This window comes from Muscardinus avellanarius (genome assembly GCF_963383645.1).
Source record: "Muscardinus avellanarius genome assembly, chromosome: 1".
NCBI lineage: Eukaryota > Metazoa > Chordata > Mammalia > Rodentia > Gliridae > Muscardinus > Muscardinus avellanarius.
In genome coordinates this window covers 232,639,436-232,656,893 of record NC_137786.1, presented here as the reverse complement: position 1 = coordinate 232,656,893, position 17,458 = coordinate 232,639,436, and the positions used below count along the sequence as shown (strand labels likewise).

General features: G+C 57.2%; 2 protein-coding genes across 2 annotated transcripts; one reads left to right on the top strand and one right to left on the bottom strand.

Moving 5' to 3' along the window:
• Positions 1 to 171: 171 nt before the first annotated feature.
• On the top strand, positions 172 to 8,946 carry EFEMP2 (EGF containing fibulin extracellular matrix protein 2; the record flags this gene model as incomplete). Its single annotated transcript, XM_080714563.1, has 10 exons — positions 172 to 339; positions 565 to 613; positions 1,187 to 1,393; positions 2,243 to 2,365; positions 2,628 to 2,744; positions 2,886 to 3,005; positions 7,500 to 7,619; positions 7,705 to 7,831; positions 8,036 to 8,231; positions 8,683 to 8,946. 10 exons carry the CDS (start codon positions 172 to 174, stop codon positions 8,842 to 8,844), a joined length of 1,389 nt encoding a protein of 462 aa, XP_080570689.1. The 3' UTR covers positions 8,845 to 8,946.
• A 1,728-nt stretch (positions 8,947 to 10,674) lies between these two features.
• MUS81 (MUS81 structure-specific endonuclease subunit) lies at positions 10,675 to 15,914 on the bottom strand (the record flags this gene model as incomplete). Its single annotated transcript, XM_080693113.1, has 16 exons — positions 10,675 to 10,741; positions 10,826 to 10,909; positions 11,318 to 11,421; positions 11,490 to 11,618; positions 11,787 to 11,882; positions 11,968 to 12,084; positions 12,825 to 12,922; positions 13,015 to 13,136; positions 13,226 to 13,318; positions 13,466 to 13,606; positions 14,028 to 14,113; positions 14,250 to 14,318; positions 14,484 to 14,582; positions 15,242 to 15,327; positions 15,563 to 15,692; positions 15,780 to 15,914. 16 exons carry the CDS (start codon positions 15,912 to 15,914, stop codon positions 10,675 to 10,677), a joined length of 1,656 nt encoding a protein of 551 aa, XP_080549239.1.
• Between the last annotated feature and the right edge of the window lie 1,544 nt (positions 15,915 to 17,458).

Below are 17,458 nucleotides of genomic sequence, written 5' to 3'. Positions count from 1 at the left end.
TGGCGGGGGGGGGGGGAGGCTCGGCCGAGCCCGAGGCCTGCGCTGCCCGCCCGCACCGCTGGGCACCGGGCGGGGGCGGGGCGGCCCGACCGGGCCTGGGAGACGGGCAGGCCCCAAACAAGGTCCTGAGCGGGCACGGCCGAGGCCGGGCTCCGAGGCCCCACACGGGGCATGGGGGGTGCCGTGGCCAAGGCCTCTGATCCCTGCCCACCACCTCCCAGCCCCAGGATGCTCCGCTTCGCCTCCTGCCTCCCCGGGTCTCTGCTGCTCTGGACGCTGCTGCTGCTGTTCTTGGGGGCAGCGTCTCCCCAGGATTCCGAGGAGCCGGATAGCTACACGGTGGGGACAGTGGGGCCACTGGCCTGGGAGGGGATGGGCAGGGACCGAGAGACCAAGACCTTGGGGTTGCTGCTGCTGGGAAGATTCTCCCTCCCCCCGTGGGTGGGACAGTGGGGGGCCATTGTTGGTGCAGACCAGCAGGGTGGCAGGGCTCAGGCCCTGGTTTTGGCCTGGCTGGTTGGAGGGAACCAGGGGTGATTGATTCTATCTCGGGTTCACTTGCAGGAATGCACAGATGGCTATGAGTGGGACGCAGACAGCCAGCACTGCAGGGGTGAGTGCTGGGGACCAGCCACCCCCAGGAGCCACCAAGGGGCTCTGCTGCCCATGGGCACCCCAACTCCAAGAGCTGCAGTGGGAGCCCTGTGGCCTGTCCTCTGCCTAGCTCTGGGGCCCGCTCACCCTTGCCAAGAAATGCAGGAAACTCTGCCTCTGCCCCCAGTAGGCAGGCAAGCACTGGGCCCTGCCCAAAGAGCCGGGTGTTGTACAAGGTTCCCAAAGCGCTCTCCTGTTCCAGCTCTTTGTCCCTTTAGAATCTGAAGGGCAGTGTTCAAAGGGGCAGTTAGAAGGCCTTCAAGTCACTCTAGAGCCGAGCCAGGGCGAGGCCTTGGAGGAGGGACAGAGCGCTGCTTGGAGGCAGGGAAACCCCACAAAGTGGGGATAGCTGTCCGCTTCCAGCCCTGGTGGGCCTGAGTAGGGGTCCTGGGCGGGCAGCCTGGCCTTGCTGGGTCGAGAGGAAAGGCTTTGCGGACCACGTAGCATGGAAAAGGCCAGCTGGGCTCCTGCCTCCCACTGCTCCAGGGCCAGCCTGGGAGACTGGCAGTGCCCAGCAGGCCCCTCTTCGCAGATGTCAACGAGTGCCTGACCATCCCCGAGGCCTGCAAAGGAGAAATGAAGTGTATCAACCACTACGGGGGCTACTTGTGCCTGCCGCGCTCTGCGGCCGTCATCAATGACCTGCGTGGCGAGGGACCCCCCCCACCAGTGCCCCCCGCTCGACACCCCAACTCCTGCCCGCCGGGCTATGAGACAGATGAACAGGAGAGCTGTGTGGGTGAGTAGAGGCCACTCTGACACTCGGGCTCCCAGGCCCCTCACCGGGCCCACACCCGTGGTCCCAGGACTTGGGAGGCTGAGACAGGGGGATCGCAGGTTCTCAGATAGCCTCAGCATCTTAGTGAGGCTCTCTATTACTTAGTGAGACCCTGTTTCAAAATAAAAGAATAAGGCCGGGCGTGGTGGCGCACGCTTGTAATCCCCGCGCTTGGGAGGCAGAGACAGGAGGATCGCGCAGTTTCGAAGCCAGCCATGGGCGCTGGCTTAGGAGACCCCGTTTCCAAATAAAAATGTAAAAACAGGTCTGGGAGTGTAGCCCGGAGGTAGAAGGGCTTTCAGGAACCACAGTACTACCAAATAAATAAATAAATAAATAAATAAATAAATAAATAACAAAATAAACAAAATTAAAAATAAAAGAATAAAATAGGGCTGGGGGTGGAAACTCAGAGGTAGAATGCCTCTGGGTTGAATCCCCAGTACAAAAAAAAAAAGGTAGCTTGGAAGTAGAATGCCCTCAGGTTCAATTCCCAATACTCCCCACACACCCTCGTCCAAATCCCGGCCACCCTGGAGCCAGTGCTGCTGAGCAAGGGGAGGTGCGTGTGCAGGGCTGTCCCGTGTCTCCCCTGACACAGTTGTTACCGGTCAGGGTTCCTCTCCTGTTAGCTCCCAGGCCGGTGGACTGCGGCTTGTGCATGCAGAGGGTCTAAGTCACGGGTTCCGTTCTGGGGCTGTTATCGCCCATGCGCCCCTTGGCAGTTGTGTCTGGCTCCTAAGCGGTGGTGGCTGTCATGGTTGGTGGCGGACGGGATTCCAAGCAGGGGCTGAGTGGTGTCTCTCACAGATGTGGACGAGTGTGCCCAGGCCTTGCATGACTGTCGCCCCAGCCAGGACTGCCATAACCTGCCCGGTTCCTATCAGTGCACCTGTCCCGAGGGTTACCGCAAGATCGGGCCGGAGTGTGTGGGTGAGTCCAGGGAGCAGCGTCCAGTGCCCTGGCCTGCCGTCCTCCAGCCCACCCACTCCCAGCCCTCACCCCAGTGCCCGGCTGCCTGTGCCCTCGGTCATCAGACACGGGACTGCGGGGACAGGGAGGGGGCTCCTGGCTCCCAGGCCCAGCCTAGCTCCCTAGCCGCAAACAGGACCACCTCAGGCCCTGAGCCATGGAGTCCACACCTGCTCGGGCCCCACTGACTTCTGCGCTCTGCCCGCTACCCTGCTCCACCCAGACATAGACGAGTGCCGCTACCGCTACTGCCAGCACCGCTGCGTGAACCTGCCCGGCTCCTTCCGCTGCCAGTGCGAGCCGGGCTTCCAGCTGGGGCCCAACAACCGCTCCTGTGTGGGTGAGGCTGGGCCAGGCCAGGCTCCTGGGTGGGGCAGGGGGATGTGAATGGGGGAGCCCCCTTCCTGACCAGCTCAGGTAGAGGGGGGACTCTGGGCGGCCCCTCTGCTTTTATCCCCCCCATTCTCCTTGGCACCCCCAGATGTGAACGAGTGTGACATGGGGGCCCCGTGCGAGCAGCGCTGCTTCAACTCCTACGGGACCTTCCTGTGTCGCTGTCACCAGGGCTACGAGCTGCACCGCGATGGCTTCTCCTGCAGTGGTGAGAGCCTCGCCCGCCCGCGCATCTTCCTGTCTCAGTCCCCAGCCCTGCCTCCTGCCGCACGTTCACATCGCGTCCCCACTTCTCATTCCCTTGTGAACGCCGCCCTGGGCACTTGCGGGCCCAGGCTGCGGGGCAGGTGCAGTCAGGCCCCTCTCTTCTGGAGCCTCTCTTCTGGGGTCAGGCTCACCTGCATTAGGGCCAGTGGCTCTTCTCTCTGAGAAGACACTTTTTCTTCTGTAAGACGGGTGGTCTCAGGAGGAAGTGGAACAGTGATGACAGGCTTCATTCCGTAAGTCTGAGGCAGCTTTTTTTTTTTTTTTTTTTTTTTTTTTTGCGGTACTGGAGATGGAACCCAGGGGACATTGTACCTCCAAGCTACACCCCCAGCCCTATTTTGTAGTCATTTTTTATTTTTTGAAACAAGGCTTCACTAAATAGCTGAGGCTGCCTGTGAACCGGGATCCTCTGGTTTCTGCCTCCTGAATGCTGGGATTACAAGTGTGACACCCGGCCCAGTCTTTTTTTTTTTTAATTTTTAAAATTTATTTATTTATTTATTTATTTATTTATTTATTTATTTATTTATTGCAGTACCGGGAGTGGAACCCAGGGGCATTCTACCTCTGTGCTACACCCCAGCCCTATTTCTTCCTTCCTTCCTTCTTTCTTTCTTTCTTTTTTTCTTTTTCTTTTTGGTGATACTGGGGTTCCTGGAAGCCCTTCTACCTCTGGGCTACACTCCCAGACCTATTTTATACTTTTATTTGGAAACAGGGTCTCTTAAGCCAGCAAGACTAGCTTCGAACCTGCGTGATCCTTGTCTCCGCCTCCCAAGCGCGGGGATTACAAGCGTGCACCACCACGCCTGGCGATCCCTATTTCTTTTTTATTCTTTTTTTTGCCAGTGTGGGGATGGACCCAGGGGCATTCGACCTCTGAGCTACACCCCCTGTCCTATTTTTTATTCTTTATTTTGAAACAGGGTCTCACTGAGTTGCAAAGGGCCTAAGTAGCTAAGGCTGTCTGTGAACCAAAGGGCCTGGCTAAGTTGCTGGGGGCCATCCATGAACTGCAATCCTCTGGTCTCCCTGAATGCTGGGATTAAAATGTGCGCCACCACACCCAGCTCTAAAGTTAACTTTTTTTTTTTTTTGCTATACCAGGAATGGAACCCAGGGACATTCTACCTCTGAGTGCGACACTCCCAGCACTATTTTTTATTCTTTATTTTGAAACAGGGTCTCACTGAGTTACAAAGAGCCTCACTAAGTAGCTGAGGCTGTCCGCAATCCGTGATCCTCCTGTCTCAGCTTCCTGAATGCTGGAATTACAAGCGTGCACCACCACGCTCAGCTTAAAGTGAACTTTTATTAGGAATCTGGTATGTGCGGACACTCACCTTACATACAGGGCCTCATTTTTTTTTTTAATTTTTGATTTTTTGGTGGTACTGGGGTTCCTGGAAACCCTTCTACCTCCGGGTTACACTCCCAGACATATATATATTGGAAATAGGGTCTCTTAAGCCAGCGCGGCTGGCTTCGAACCTGCGCGATCCTCCTGTCTCTGCGTCCCAAGCGCAGGGATTACAAGTGTGTGCCACCACGCCCGGCCATACAGGGCCTCATTTAATCCTATCAACAATAGTAAGAGGTAGGGATAGCTTTTTTTTCTCCCTTCCTCCTTCAAATAAGGACATTAATATCTCCCCCCACATTTTTTTTTTTTGAGTATTACAAAAAATAAGCAAAAAAGTCCTAGGTGAACAGTGACTTTCATTTTTTTAAAAAATTATTTGCGGTACTGGGGATGAAACCCAGGGCCATTCTACCTCCAAGCTACACCCCTGCCCTATTTTTTATTCTTTATTTTGAAACCGGGTCTCACTGAGTTGCAGAGGGCCTCACTAAGTAGCCGAGGCTGTACGCAAACCACGATCCTCCGGTCTCAGCCTCCCGAATGCTGGGATTACAAGCGTGTGCCACCACGCCCGGCTGACTTTCATTCTCTAAGCAAGAGGTTCAGGGATTATGCAGGTTCATGCAGCAAGGATCAGGGGGCGGCTTCTCTCTTGGACGGTCCACTTGGTGTCACTGGGCCTGCACTCTTCACCTTCCGCTCTGCCGGGGAGCAGATTCCCTGTGCAGCTCACAGTCTGCAGGAGGTGATTGGGACTTGGGCTGATCCTGGGTTGCAGGAATTAGGCGAGTTATTGAAAACTTGAAGCCAGGTGTGGCTGAACACACCTGTAACCCCAGTACTTGGGAAGCTGAGACAGGAGGACCACAGGTTTGAGGATAGCCTCAGCAAGTAGTAAGATTCTCATCAACCTGGCGAGACCTTAGGTTGTTTCAAAAATAAAAATAAAATATGGCTGGGTGTGTAGCTCAGAGGTAGAATGCTCCTGGATTCAATCCCCACTGCTAAAAAGAAAAAAGAAAACTTGAGCAGACCAGGCCCACAGGAGTCATCTAACCCATTCATTTTACTCGCAAGGAAATCGAGGTTCCCTCAAATCAGCAGGATTCCTTCACACCCAAGTCCCTAAATTTCCAGTGTGTGTGTGGTGTGGGGGGTTCTAGGGATGGAGCCTACTGCTAAGCACCAAGCTATACCCTCAGTACTTTCTTATTTTTTATTTTGAGGCAGGGTCTATTAAGTTGCCAAAGATGGAGATCCTTCCGTCTCAGCCTCCCAAGTACTGGGATTACAAGAGCGTGCCACTGTGCCTGGCTTCTAATGCTTTTTCAAAGGTATCTTGCCAGGCACAGTGGTGCGCACTTGTAATCCCAGTACTTGGGAGACTGAGACAGGAGGATCATAGGTTCAAAGCCAGCCTTAGCAATTTAGCAAGGCTCTCATCAATCCAATGAGACCCTTTTTCCAAATAAGAAATAAAATTGGGCTGAGGGTATAGTTTGGAGGTAGAATGCTCTGGGTTAAATCTCCCCAGTATCAAAAAAAAAAAGTTCTTTAGCCAGGTGTGGTTACTTACATTTGTGATCCCAGTACTTGGGAGGCTGTGACAGGAAGATTGCAGGTTTGAGACCAGCCTGAGAAACTTTGTGAACATGGGCATAGTGGCACATGCTTGTTATCCCAGTACTTGGAATTGAGACAGGAGAATCGCAGGTGTGCAGCCAGCCTCAGCTACTTAGTGAGGCCCTCTACAACTTAGTGAGACCCTGTTTCAAAATAAAGAATAAAAATCCAGCTGGGGGTATAGCTTGGAGGTAGAATGCCCCTGGGTTCCATCCCCAGTTCTGAAAGAAAAAAAAAAAGAAGGAAAAAAAAAAAAAAAGAAAGAAAGAAACTTTGTGAGGCCCTTCACAACTTAGTGAGACCCTATTTCAAAATAAAATAAAGCTGGGTGCAGTGGCTCACGCTTGTCATCCCAGTACTTGGGAGGCTGAGACAGGAGGATCACGATTTGTGGCCAGCCTCAGCTACTTAGGGCCTTCGCAACTTAGTGGCACATTCCCATGATCCCAGTATTTGAGAGGCTGAGGCATGAGGATGGCAATTAAAGGCTAGCCTCAGCAATTTATTTTTTTAATTAATTAAAAAAAGTTTTGGTGGTACTGGGGCTCCTGGAAACCCTTCTACCTCCGGGCTACACTCTCAGACACCTATTTTTTATATTTTTATTTGGAAACAGGGTCTCTTAAGCCAGTGAGGCTGGCTTCAAACCTGCGTGATCCTCCTGTCTCTGCCTCCCAAGCGCGGGGATTAGAAGCGTGTGCCACCACGCCCGGTGCTAGCCTCAGCAATTTAGTGAGACCCTCGTTCAAATAAAAATGAAGACAGGTGTGGTGGCGCATGCTTATAATACCAGCATTTGTGAGGCTGAGACAGGAGGATCACAGTTCACAGATAGCCTCAGCTACGTAGGCCCTTTGCAATTCAGTGAGACCCTGTTTCAAAATAAAGAATAAGCTGGGTGTGGTGGCACACGCTTGATAGCCTCAGCTGCTTAGTAAGGCCCTTTGCAACACAGTGAGACCCTGTTTCAAAATAAAAGAAAAAAAATAGGGCTGGGGGTGTAGCTTGGAGGTAGAATGCCCCTGGGTTCCATCCCCAGTACCACAAAAGAAAAAAAAAGTAAATACATAAAAATTAAATAGGGTTAGGGGTGTAGGTCAGAGATAGAATGTGCCTGAGTCAATCCCCAGGACCAGAAACATAAAACGTATCTTACAGTACTGGGGCAGAGGGAGGGCTCGAGGTGGGGAGGAGACCCTTCTTTTCTTTTTTTTGCAGTACTGGGGATGGAACCCAGGCCCTCATGTGTGCTAGGCAAGAGGTCTACTACTGAGCTACGGCCCCAGCCTTTTCTGTGACCCTCTGTCCCCCGCCTGAGCTTTGCGGGGCTTGTCTCACCCCCTTCTCTCTTCCCGCATTCAGCCTAACCTGGGGATGGGCTCTCAGTACACGTTTGTGGGGACTCCGTGGTGAGGACAGCCCAGGGTCCTCATCCCCACCCTCCCTCAGATATCGATGAGTGCAGCTACTCCAGTTACCTCTGCCAGTACCGCTGCGTCAACGAGCCAGGTCGCTTCTACTGCCACTGCCCGCAGGGCTACCAGCTGCTGGCCACGCGCCTCTGCCAAGGTACAGGTGGCTGGGCGGGGCGGGCAGAGAGATGTCGGGCTGATGCTCTGAAGCCCCCGATTCCAGCCCCTCTGTCCTGGCCCAGACATTGATGAATGTGAGTCGGGTGCGCACCAGTGCTCTGAGGCCCAAACCTGTGTCAACTTCCACGGGGGCTACCGCTGCGTTGACACCAACCGCTGTGTAGAGCCCTATGTCCAAGCGTCTGACAAGTGAGTATCCCACGTCAGACCCCTGCAGAAACCTCAACTCCCAGAAGGCCTTGGGGCGGGCCAGCACCCAATCAGGCCTGGAGGTGGGTGCCTAAGGGCTAGTGGGAGTTGTAGTCACACTGGAATGGGTGGGTCCTCTTGGAGGTGGGCTTTCTAGGGCAGATGGGCCAGGAGCTTACTCGTGTCCCCCATCTCGGGGTCTAGCCGCTGCCTCTGTCCTGCCTCCAACCCCCTGTGTCGAGAGCAGCCTTCCTCCATCGTGCACCGCTACATGAGCATCACTTCAGAGAGGAGCGTGCCCGCTGATGTGTTCCAGATCCAGGCCACCTCGGTCTACCCTGGCGCCTACAATGCCTTTCAGATTCGTGCTGGAAACTCGCAGGGGGACTTCTACATTCGGGTAGGCTCTCCTCTACTCCCACTCTCAAATGACAGTATAATCTAAAGCCAGCTGGGCGTGGTGACACACCTTTGCAATCCTAGTACTTGGGAGGCTGAGACAGGAGGATCACAGGTTCAAGGACAGCCTCAGCAAGTAGTTAGGCTCTCAGCAACCTAGGGAGACAGTTTCAAAAATAGGGCTGAGGGTCTGGCTTGGAGGTAAAATATCCCTGGGTTCAATCCCCGGTACAAAAAAGCAGGTGGAAAGGGTGGGAGATCTCCAGGGCAGGACCCAGGCACAGGAGGGGAGAGGAGACCTCGCCAAGGGTGTCAGAGCACTGGAGAGGCTGGCTTATAGCCTGGCCGGGCTGTCTCCCGCCCTCTGGGCTACGGGCGGCAGGGGATGCTGGGCTAGGGCCCTGGCACACAGGCTGACGCAGTACATGTCCTGCCACCCATGTACCCCGCAGCAAATCAACAACGTCAGCGCCATGCTGGTCCTCGCCCGGCCAGTGACCGGCCCTCGCGAGTACGTGCTGGATCTGGAGATGGTCACCATGAATTCCCTCATGAGCTACCGGGCCAGCTCTGTTCTGAGACTCACCATCTTTGTGGGGGCCTACACCTTCTGAGGAGGGGGACCCTCACGAGGGGGCGGAGGGAGCTACCCACCCACAGCCTCCCGGAGCCGAGGAGCCTGGGGCTCAGGGATGAATGTGTTCTGCTAAAAGGAAAGATGCTGTGAAGGGCGGAAAGAGAAAGGCAATAAAGGGCGAAAGAAGGAGTCCTGGTGGTGAGGGGGGTGGGTAACCTCAGCTTGGAGAAGGGGCTGGACTTGTGGAGGGCAGGCCGGGTCCATCCACAGGCGGCTCTGGGTTGAGGCTGAGCAGGCCCCACTGCTGGGAGCTTTGCACCGCAGGTTTCAGGATCACTGTCAGCAGGGAGGAGGTATCAAGGCCCCAGCCCGTAGCTTGGGGTAGGCTGAACTGTGGGGGACCTGAGAAACCTGCTTGGCAGTGCCCGGAGACCCAGGTGCCAGTCCTAGCTCCACCTCTAGACACTGGACAAGCCCTAGTTAGCTCTCTGGGCCTGTTTTCCAACCTATAAAACGAGGCAGCTGGACTGTGAGTGGCGTTCTAGCTTTTCTTTTTCAACTTATAGAATCTCTTATTAGAAGAAAATTTTATTTGGTTAGGGATCACTGATTACATAAAGTAGATTCAAAGTTGCAATGCCCAGTTGTATCCATCTATCTTGACCAGGGGACTCCGGGTCCTGAGGCGCCTGTTTTAAAAACCACTGGATAAAGCTGGGCATGGTGGTGCACACTTGTAATCCCAATTACTTGGGAGGCTAAAACAGGAGGATCACAGGTTCAGAGCCAGCCTCAGCAATTTAGCAGAACTGTTTCCAAATTAGACAAAAAAAAAAATCTGGAGGTGTAGCCTCGAGGTAGAAGCCCCTTGGGTTTCATCCCCAGTACCATACACACGTTTAAAACAAAAACAAAAACAAAAAACAGGCATGGTGGGGCACGCTTCTAATCCCAGCATTTGGGAGGCTGAGACAGGAGGATCACAGTTCGAGAACAGCCTCGGCTACTTAGTGAGGCCCTTTGCAACTTAGTGAAACCTGTTTCAAAATAAAAATAAAAAAGAGGGCCGGGCGTGGTGGCGCACGCTTGTAATCCCAGCATTCGGGAGGCTGAGACCTGGAGGATCGCAGTTTGCGGACAGCCTCAGCTACTTAGTGAGGCCCTCTGCAACTCAGTGAGACCCGGTTTCAAAATAAAGAATAAAAAATAGGGCAGGGGGTGTAGCTCAGAGGTCGAATGCCCCTGGGTTCCATCCCCAGCCCCGCAAATAAATAAATAAATAAAAATAAAAAAATAGGGCCGGGGATGTAGCTTGGAGGTAGAATGCCCCTGGGTTCCATCCCCAGGACCGCAAAAACAAAAACAGAAAAACCACTGGACAGAGCCAGGTGTGGGTAGTGCACACTTATAATCCCTGTGCTTAGGAAGTTGAGACAGGAGGAACGCAGGTTTGAAGCCAGCCTCAGCGACTTGGTGAGGCTCTCAGCAACTTAGCACGAGACCCAATTTCCAAATAAAAAGATAAAACCAGTCTGGGGGTGTATCCTGGAGGCAGAAGGTCCCTGGGTTCCAAACCCCAGTAGAAAAACAAATCAAAACACCTCACTGTTATGCTGGAGTGGTTCAGTGCGAAAGCACCTGCCTAGCAGGCAGGATGTGCCGAGTTCAATCCCCAGAGCTGTGCAAAACCAAACACTGGAGCATCTCCCTCGTCTTCCAGGTCCTGCATACTTCACACGGGCCCGGGGTCTGGCATCTCCATGAACACATGAGGCTGCGAACACTTAGGTTTTTATTGTGGCCTCAAAGGTTAAAGGCTGGTTAATCTGGGGGTGGGGCGGGAACTAGGGGCTGGCTCTGGCATAGTTCAAGTCAGGGGGCTGTAGCTGCAGTAGAGCTGGGACAAGGTCCTGCTCAGGGCGGGCCCCAGGTTCCTACAGGAAGAGACAGGAGGCGAGGGTCAGCCGGGGCCGGGCAGCCCAGCCCCGCTCCCTCCGGGCCGTGCGCCCTGCCCTTACCTCTGCAGACGCCCACACTTGATGGTGCTCAGCAGCGTCTCCTGCTCCTTGGGGGTGGCGCATGCGTCATAGGCAGCCAGGAGGCTGGGGGTACACAGAGGCTGCCTCAGGGCCAGCTGGATGACCGCTGAGGCGGGAGGGGGCCGCCCGGGGTGGCAGGTGGGGACACTGTGTACTTCCTGCCCCTGGCATTGAGCGCCCTGCTCTACCGTGCCCACCCTCCCTCCTGGGGAATGCCAGGGTGGAACCAGAAAGGCTCCCAAACTTCCTGGGTCTTCCCACCCAGTATCCCTGTGGCCTGGGATACTCCATGCCTGGCTGTCCTCCTTCCTCCCCACTGAGCGCCATACGCTCCCTGGGATTCTCCTGGATCTGTCTACCTCTGGCTGTATACGGCCCACATGGACCCAGGCCCACTCCCCAAGAGCCCTGTCAGCTGAACCCCGGCAGGAAGGGCAGGGGCCGAGGCCACCTGGGGCTCTGCGGCTGTACCTGGCAGGCGTGCCGTATTGATCCACCAGCGCGGCTGCCTTCTCCCCACTCACTCCGCGCACCTGCATCAGCTGCCGGGCAAACACCTCTCGCACGGACTGGGCCTGGGGAGGGAGGGCCGTGTCGGGGCCTGGGCCAGGCCACTGACTAAGCAGCTGGGCAGAGGCAGTACCTTATTCTTGATGGCTCCTGCGTTGAAGTCATGGAAGGTGAGGAGCGAGCAGAGCGGGTTTGGGGAGGGCCTCGCCCCTGATTCAGGGTCCCCTGGTGCTTCCCAGGGACGGCTGCATAGGGTGTGGCCCTGGGGGAAAAGGGCACTGAGGCCAGGCTGGAGCTCTGAGGATCGGCCCCCAGCAGTCTTTGGCCTCAGCGGGCCAGCCTGAGAGATGGGGATCTTACCATCCTTGCCTCCCTTGGAGGCGCAAGGGCCCAGGTAAGGGACCAGGGCCGCACAGGCGCATCTGCTAACCTGATAGAGCCTCTCCAGACCCCGGGTCAAAAGGGCAAGGTACGCGGCTGACTCCTTAATGTCTGCAGTGCGCTTCACAAAGAAGCCATCGATGACCTGGGGAAGAGGACCCGAGGGAAGGCGGTGGCGCCTGGCCTGGACCAGAGGCTGCCCTGCTGCCCCGCCCCGCCCCCCGGCTCACCTGGGTATTGGTGACCGCCTGTAGGAGCGTGCTCTCAGGAAGGCTGAGGTTGTGGACGGAGCCGTGCTCCTCCACCAGGTACACCCTGCGCCGCAGGCCACAGCGCTTCAGCCGGAACTGGGGAGGCGGACAGAGGGGCAGGCAGGGTCAGGCCTGGAGCACACGTCCCTGGTCCCACCAGTCAGCCGCCTCATCCTCGCGGGCCTCCTCCCTGTCTCAGAGGGGCCTCCACATCTGTGCTCATGCTGGGAGACCAGCAGGAAAGCCCTCTCGGGCCTGTACACGGCATCTCTGACTGTGCAGTCAGCTCACGGCTGGGATCCAGGTATAGCCTCTGCATTTCCACTCTTGGATACCTGGGGCCTGTTAATTCAAGACTGCAAGGGGTGGGTACCCAAAGGGTTTTTTTTTTGTTTTTTTTTTTTGGTGGTACTGGGGGTGGAAACCAGGTGCTTTTCTACCTCCGGGCTATACTCCCAGACCTATTTTATACTTTATTTGGAAACAGGGTCTCACTAAGTTGCTGAGAGCCTCACTAAGTAGCCAAGGCTGGCTTTGAACCTGTGCGATCCTCCTGTCCCAGCCTCTCAAGTGCTGGGATTATAAGCACCCATCACCACACCTGGCCCCAAAGGGATTTTTAACACACTCTTTGATGAGTCCAGATACCCTGCGCTCCTTCCTATTGTCTGGCCTGAACCTGGGGCTGCCTGTGGCGGCTCTAAGGAGCTGTGGCTGGAGGCTCTGCCTTGAGGAAGACTCCCAGAAGTACCCCTGACTTTCTCTGACTTTCTCTGGGCCGAGGAGGCAGCCCGGCAAGGGGAGAGGGCAGTGGGGGGGCGGGTCAGCGAAAGGACCTTCTGCTCCCGGAAGCGGCCATCGATGATGCTGCTGCAAAGGTCGTCCAGCCGCTTGCGCTCCACAATGTGGTCCAGGACTAACTCTCTGGGTCTGGCTGCCAAGAAGCCGGGGCGGATGCCGTTAGCTCGGGTCCCACCCTCTCCCCCAGGCCCTGCCACGGAGTCCTGCCCGCACACTGCCCTTTACCAGGGTCTCTGGGCCTGGTCTCCTGGGCCACCCACACAAAATCTCCAACGTGAAGCTTGCGCACGGTGTGGGCCACACGCAGCCGCTGCAGCTCTTGGAGCAGCTCCGGCCTGTTCCCTGCTCTGAAATTGCAGGGAGGAGGCCAAGGTCAGGGCAGGCCGGTACTCACGCCCGGCACCCTCTTCACGGTCCCCCTGCGCCCATCACTTACCCCCTGGTCTCGCCGGTGTCCACACACAACAGCACCCTGTACTCTCCAGGCCCCAGCTGGAGCCGTGGCTGCTGGACCCCTCCTTCACTGGCGCTGCTACAGGGTGGGGGTTGCGCATGAGGCCAGAACCCCCAGTGGCAGCGAATGTACTCCCCCGCAGACCTGGGGCAGCTGATACATGTCATGGTCTCATTTGGGGACCCCTCCCGCCCCACCCCTGCTTCTGCCCGTCCTCCTCACAGCTCAGCGGAGGCTGCTCCTGGCACTGCGGACTCCTCCCCAGGGGGCTCCTCAGGCCCAGTGCCTGCGTTCAGCCAGCTCAGGCCTTCAGACTCGGCCAACTTCTGGGCCAGCTCCAGGCCCTCCGGGGTCAGGGAGTACCTGGGGGGCGGAGGAGACAAACACAGCTCTCCCTTCACCCACACCTGGCAGGCGCTCCCCGCTCTGGGAAATCCTGCACAAACAAGTCCAGTGGCTCCCAACTCCCTGCCTCTCCGGCCGCCTCCTGGGGAACCTTGGGAGGTCTGCAACATGTATACCCCAGAGGAACTCCTTCCACCTCTCCGCAATTCCCTTCAAGACCTATCAAATGCTGGCCCCTTGGCAAAAGCTTTATGCTCTTTTAATAACAGCGGCACCTCCCCACCCCCTCAGTTGCCCACACCCTCCTGGTACTTCAACGGTGCAGTTCCTGGGGGCAAGGCTGGTCTTCCCTAACTCCTGGGTAGCTTGCAGGGGCCCAGGAGGATGTCACACGTGCTTCCCCATCTCTGCCTCCCGTATCTCCCGCAGGTGGCCTCACCTGGCTGGCTGGTGTGTCCTGAGGACCAGGTTCCTGTGCAGGAGGGAACGGAGGGCTGGCCAGGGCCGAGCACTCCCAGGGGCTGCCTGGGGACAGGAGAGGAAGCCCTGAGCGAGGCCCTGGTGCTGCAAGTCTGAGCTCCCCTTGCCCCCAGACATGGGCCAGGTCCCGTCCTGCTCACCGCCATGAATGGCAGCCTGCCCACCCCTCCTCAGTGCTCACCCTAGGGGCCTTCGGGGCACATTTCTGCAAGAGCTCCTCCTTGGTTAGGAAGCTGTGGCCAGCGGGATTCTGAAACCACGGTAGATATGACAGGGTAGCTTCAGTACCAGGGCTGCCCCTCGCCCTGGCAGGGTGAAGGGACGCTCTCTGCCCACCCTGCCCAGGAGCAGCACCGCCAGGGGTCTCCCACCCTATTGCCTCTCTCAACTGCTACTGGCGCGGCCAGGCACTAACCAGGTGCTCCTGGTAGAGCTGCAGCAAGATTGCTCGGGCTCCCGAGTTCCGAGCCGGCCAGTAGCCGCCACAGCCTCTGGCTTGGGGCTGGGCAAGAACCTGAGGAAGATGGAGGGGTGTCAGGGTGTCGGCGTCAGCGCAGTCCCTGGCAGGGCCGAGGTCTCAGCGGGCTGCACGGCCCTGGGGAAATCCTTTGGCTGCCTCCCAGGTGACAGATGAGCCCCTGCAAACCTAGGACGGGACAGTGACAGTGGACAGCTGCAGGCCAGGTGTCACCCGTCCAGCCCAGCCTCAGTCCTGCCGCCCACCGCAGGGCAGGAACAGCAGCCTCACCTCTCCACTGGGCTGGGCCTCCCTGAGTAGTTTAGTCACGGAACTCTTCCAGCTGTTACCAACATCCCATTTACAGACTAAAACCCTAAATCTCAGAGGGCAAGTCGCTTGCCCCGGGGCCAGGAGTCACCCCTGAGGTTTTTTTTCTCCCTGCAGTACTGGGGATGAAACCCAGGGACATTCTACTTCCGAGCCACAAGCCCAGCCCTATTTTTTATTCTTTATTTGGAAACAGGGTCTTACTGAGTTGCAAACGGCCTCACCAAGTAGCTGAGGCTGGCCACAAACCGAGATCCTCTTGTCTCGTCCGCCACTACGCCCGGCTCCAGCCCTGGGATTTGGACCCAGGCCCGCTGAACTCCCGGGCCAGGACATCCTATTCCCATGTCCCCCATTTTGCCTCCCACCCGCCTACCCCTCCTCACTGGCACGGAAGCATCCTGGGGCTGGGCAGGGGACCCTTCCTGGGCTGGATTCTCCTCTCCAGGCGGTGAGCCCGGGCCAGGGTCGCCTGCGGGAGCAGAAGAAAGTCAACCTCGCACCATCCCGGACGCGGCTGCTGCGAGGGTCTGGGCTGCGGTCGGCTCACGTGCGAACTGTCGGGCTCAAGGAGATGACCACCAGCCCAAGTCAAACAGCAGCGGACTGAGGGCAGGAGTGGGGACCCTGAAGCCACGGCGTCCCAGAGGGCACAGGGCTGCACCTGGGGGAGGCAGGGGCTCACTCCTCCCCCGCCGGGCGCTCACCACCCGCGGCCCGGTGCCGCTGCAGCCGCTGGTCCAGCATCCGGCAGAGCCCGTCCCCGAAGTGCTGGAGGATCTTAGCTTCCCGCCCGCTGCGCAGGGGCAGCGGGTACCGCCGCAGGGAGCGCAGCGCCTGGCAGGGCACGGGGACGCGCTCAGGGCTCGGGCCGACCGTCGGGCCCCGCCGGCCCGCGCCCCCCGCACCCCCATTGGGACCCACCTTCTGAAAGACGAAGCGCGTGCGGCGCCCCCTGCTGGCGGCCTCGTCCCGCCACTCGCTGAGCCAGCGCTCGAAGAGCGGGTTGGGGCGGACGGGCAGCGGGCGCTTGCGGCCCAGGCGGACCCGCGCCGCCATGCGGCTCGCCGGACCCGCCGGCGCCGGGCCCGCTGCCGGCTCAGGGGTCCCGACCGCGGCACCGGCTGGGGGTGGGGTGGGGGCGGGACCTCGCCAGCCACGTGACCGCGGCGAGGCGGACACTCGCAGAGAAACTCCCGCCCCTACGGCCGGCTCCCCAAAACTCTCCTGCGCCTCCCGCCCCCGTCCAGGACCAGTCTTTGGGGCGCGCCGCGCTCGGGCCCCCGAGCCTCGACCCACCCCTTCCTCCCACCCCAGGTTCGAGAGCAGGGCATGTTTGTGCAGACGGTAGGAAGGGACAGCGCCCCCTGCGCCCGGGAGGGCTGGCTGAGGTTGCGCTCAGCCGAAACGCCCGAATTTGGCCTGCGCCAAGGTCTGAGCCGCTTCTTCCTAATCCTCGTGGAGCAGAGCGGGCTAGAGGGACGGGGCTTGAGAAGAGTGAGCGGTGAAGGACCCTGCAGTTTTGGACTTGGGGAAGGGACCTCCAGGAAGGTGTGCAGGGGCTGAGGACCCAGACGGAGACACCGCTGACGGTGGCAATGGGAACGGTGACCCGGAGCAGCGGACAACAGGGTGCGCGCGCCCGCGCGTGTGTGTGCAGTTGGGACACGAAATAGGTGATGTGCACAAAAGGCCCAAGTGAGGTCGACTGGGTTAGAGGAGAAAATAGAAGAACTGTAAGAAAGAGATGTTGGGGCCGGGCATAGGCGCAAACCTGTATTCCTAGTGCTGGGGAGGCTGAGACAGGATAATAGGTTCGCCGCCCGTCTCAGCAATTGTGTGTGTGCGTGTCTGTCGCTGGGGATTGAACACAGGGGCATTCTACCTCCGAGCTACACCCTCAGCCCTATTTTTTAGTCTTTTTATTTTTATTTTTATTTTTATTTTTGGTGGTACTGAGGTGGAACCCAGGGGCTTTCTACCTCTGGGCTATACTCCCAGACCTATTTTATATTTTATTTGGAAACAGGGTCTCACTAAGTTGCTGAGCGCCTAAGTAGCTGAGGCTGGCTTCGAACCTGTGTGATCCTCCTGTCTCAGCCTCCCAAGCACGGGGATTACAAGCGTGCGCCACCACGCCCGGCTTTAGTTTTTTTATTTTTTGAAATAGGGTCTCACTGACTTGCTAAGGGCCTTGCTAAGTAGTTGAGGCTGCTGGCGAACCTCGTTCCTCTGGTCTCCACCTCCCCTGAATGCTGGGATTACAAGTGTGTGCCACTAAGACAGTTTATTCTTTATTTTGAAACATGGTCTCACTAAGTAGCTGAGGCTGTTTGGGAATCCCAATCCTCAGGTGATTACAAGCCTGCGGCCACCACACCCAGCTCCCTCTTTTTATTCTTTATTTCGAAACAAGGTCTCACTAAATTACTCAGTAGGAGTCTGTCTCTAACTGCAGTCCTCCTGTCTCAGTCTGATACTGAGATTACAAGCCTATGCCATCATGCAGGACTCAGCCTCAGCAATTTAGCAAGAACCCCCCCTCCCCCGCAATTTATTTATTTTTATTTTTTTACTTTTTTTTTGGTGGTGGTGGGGATAGA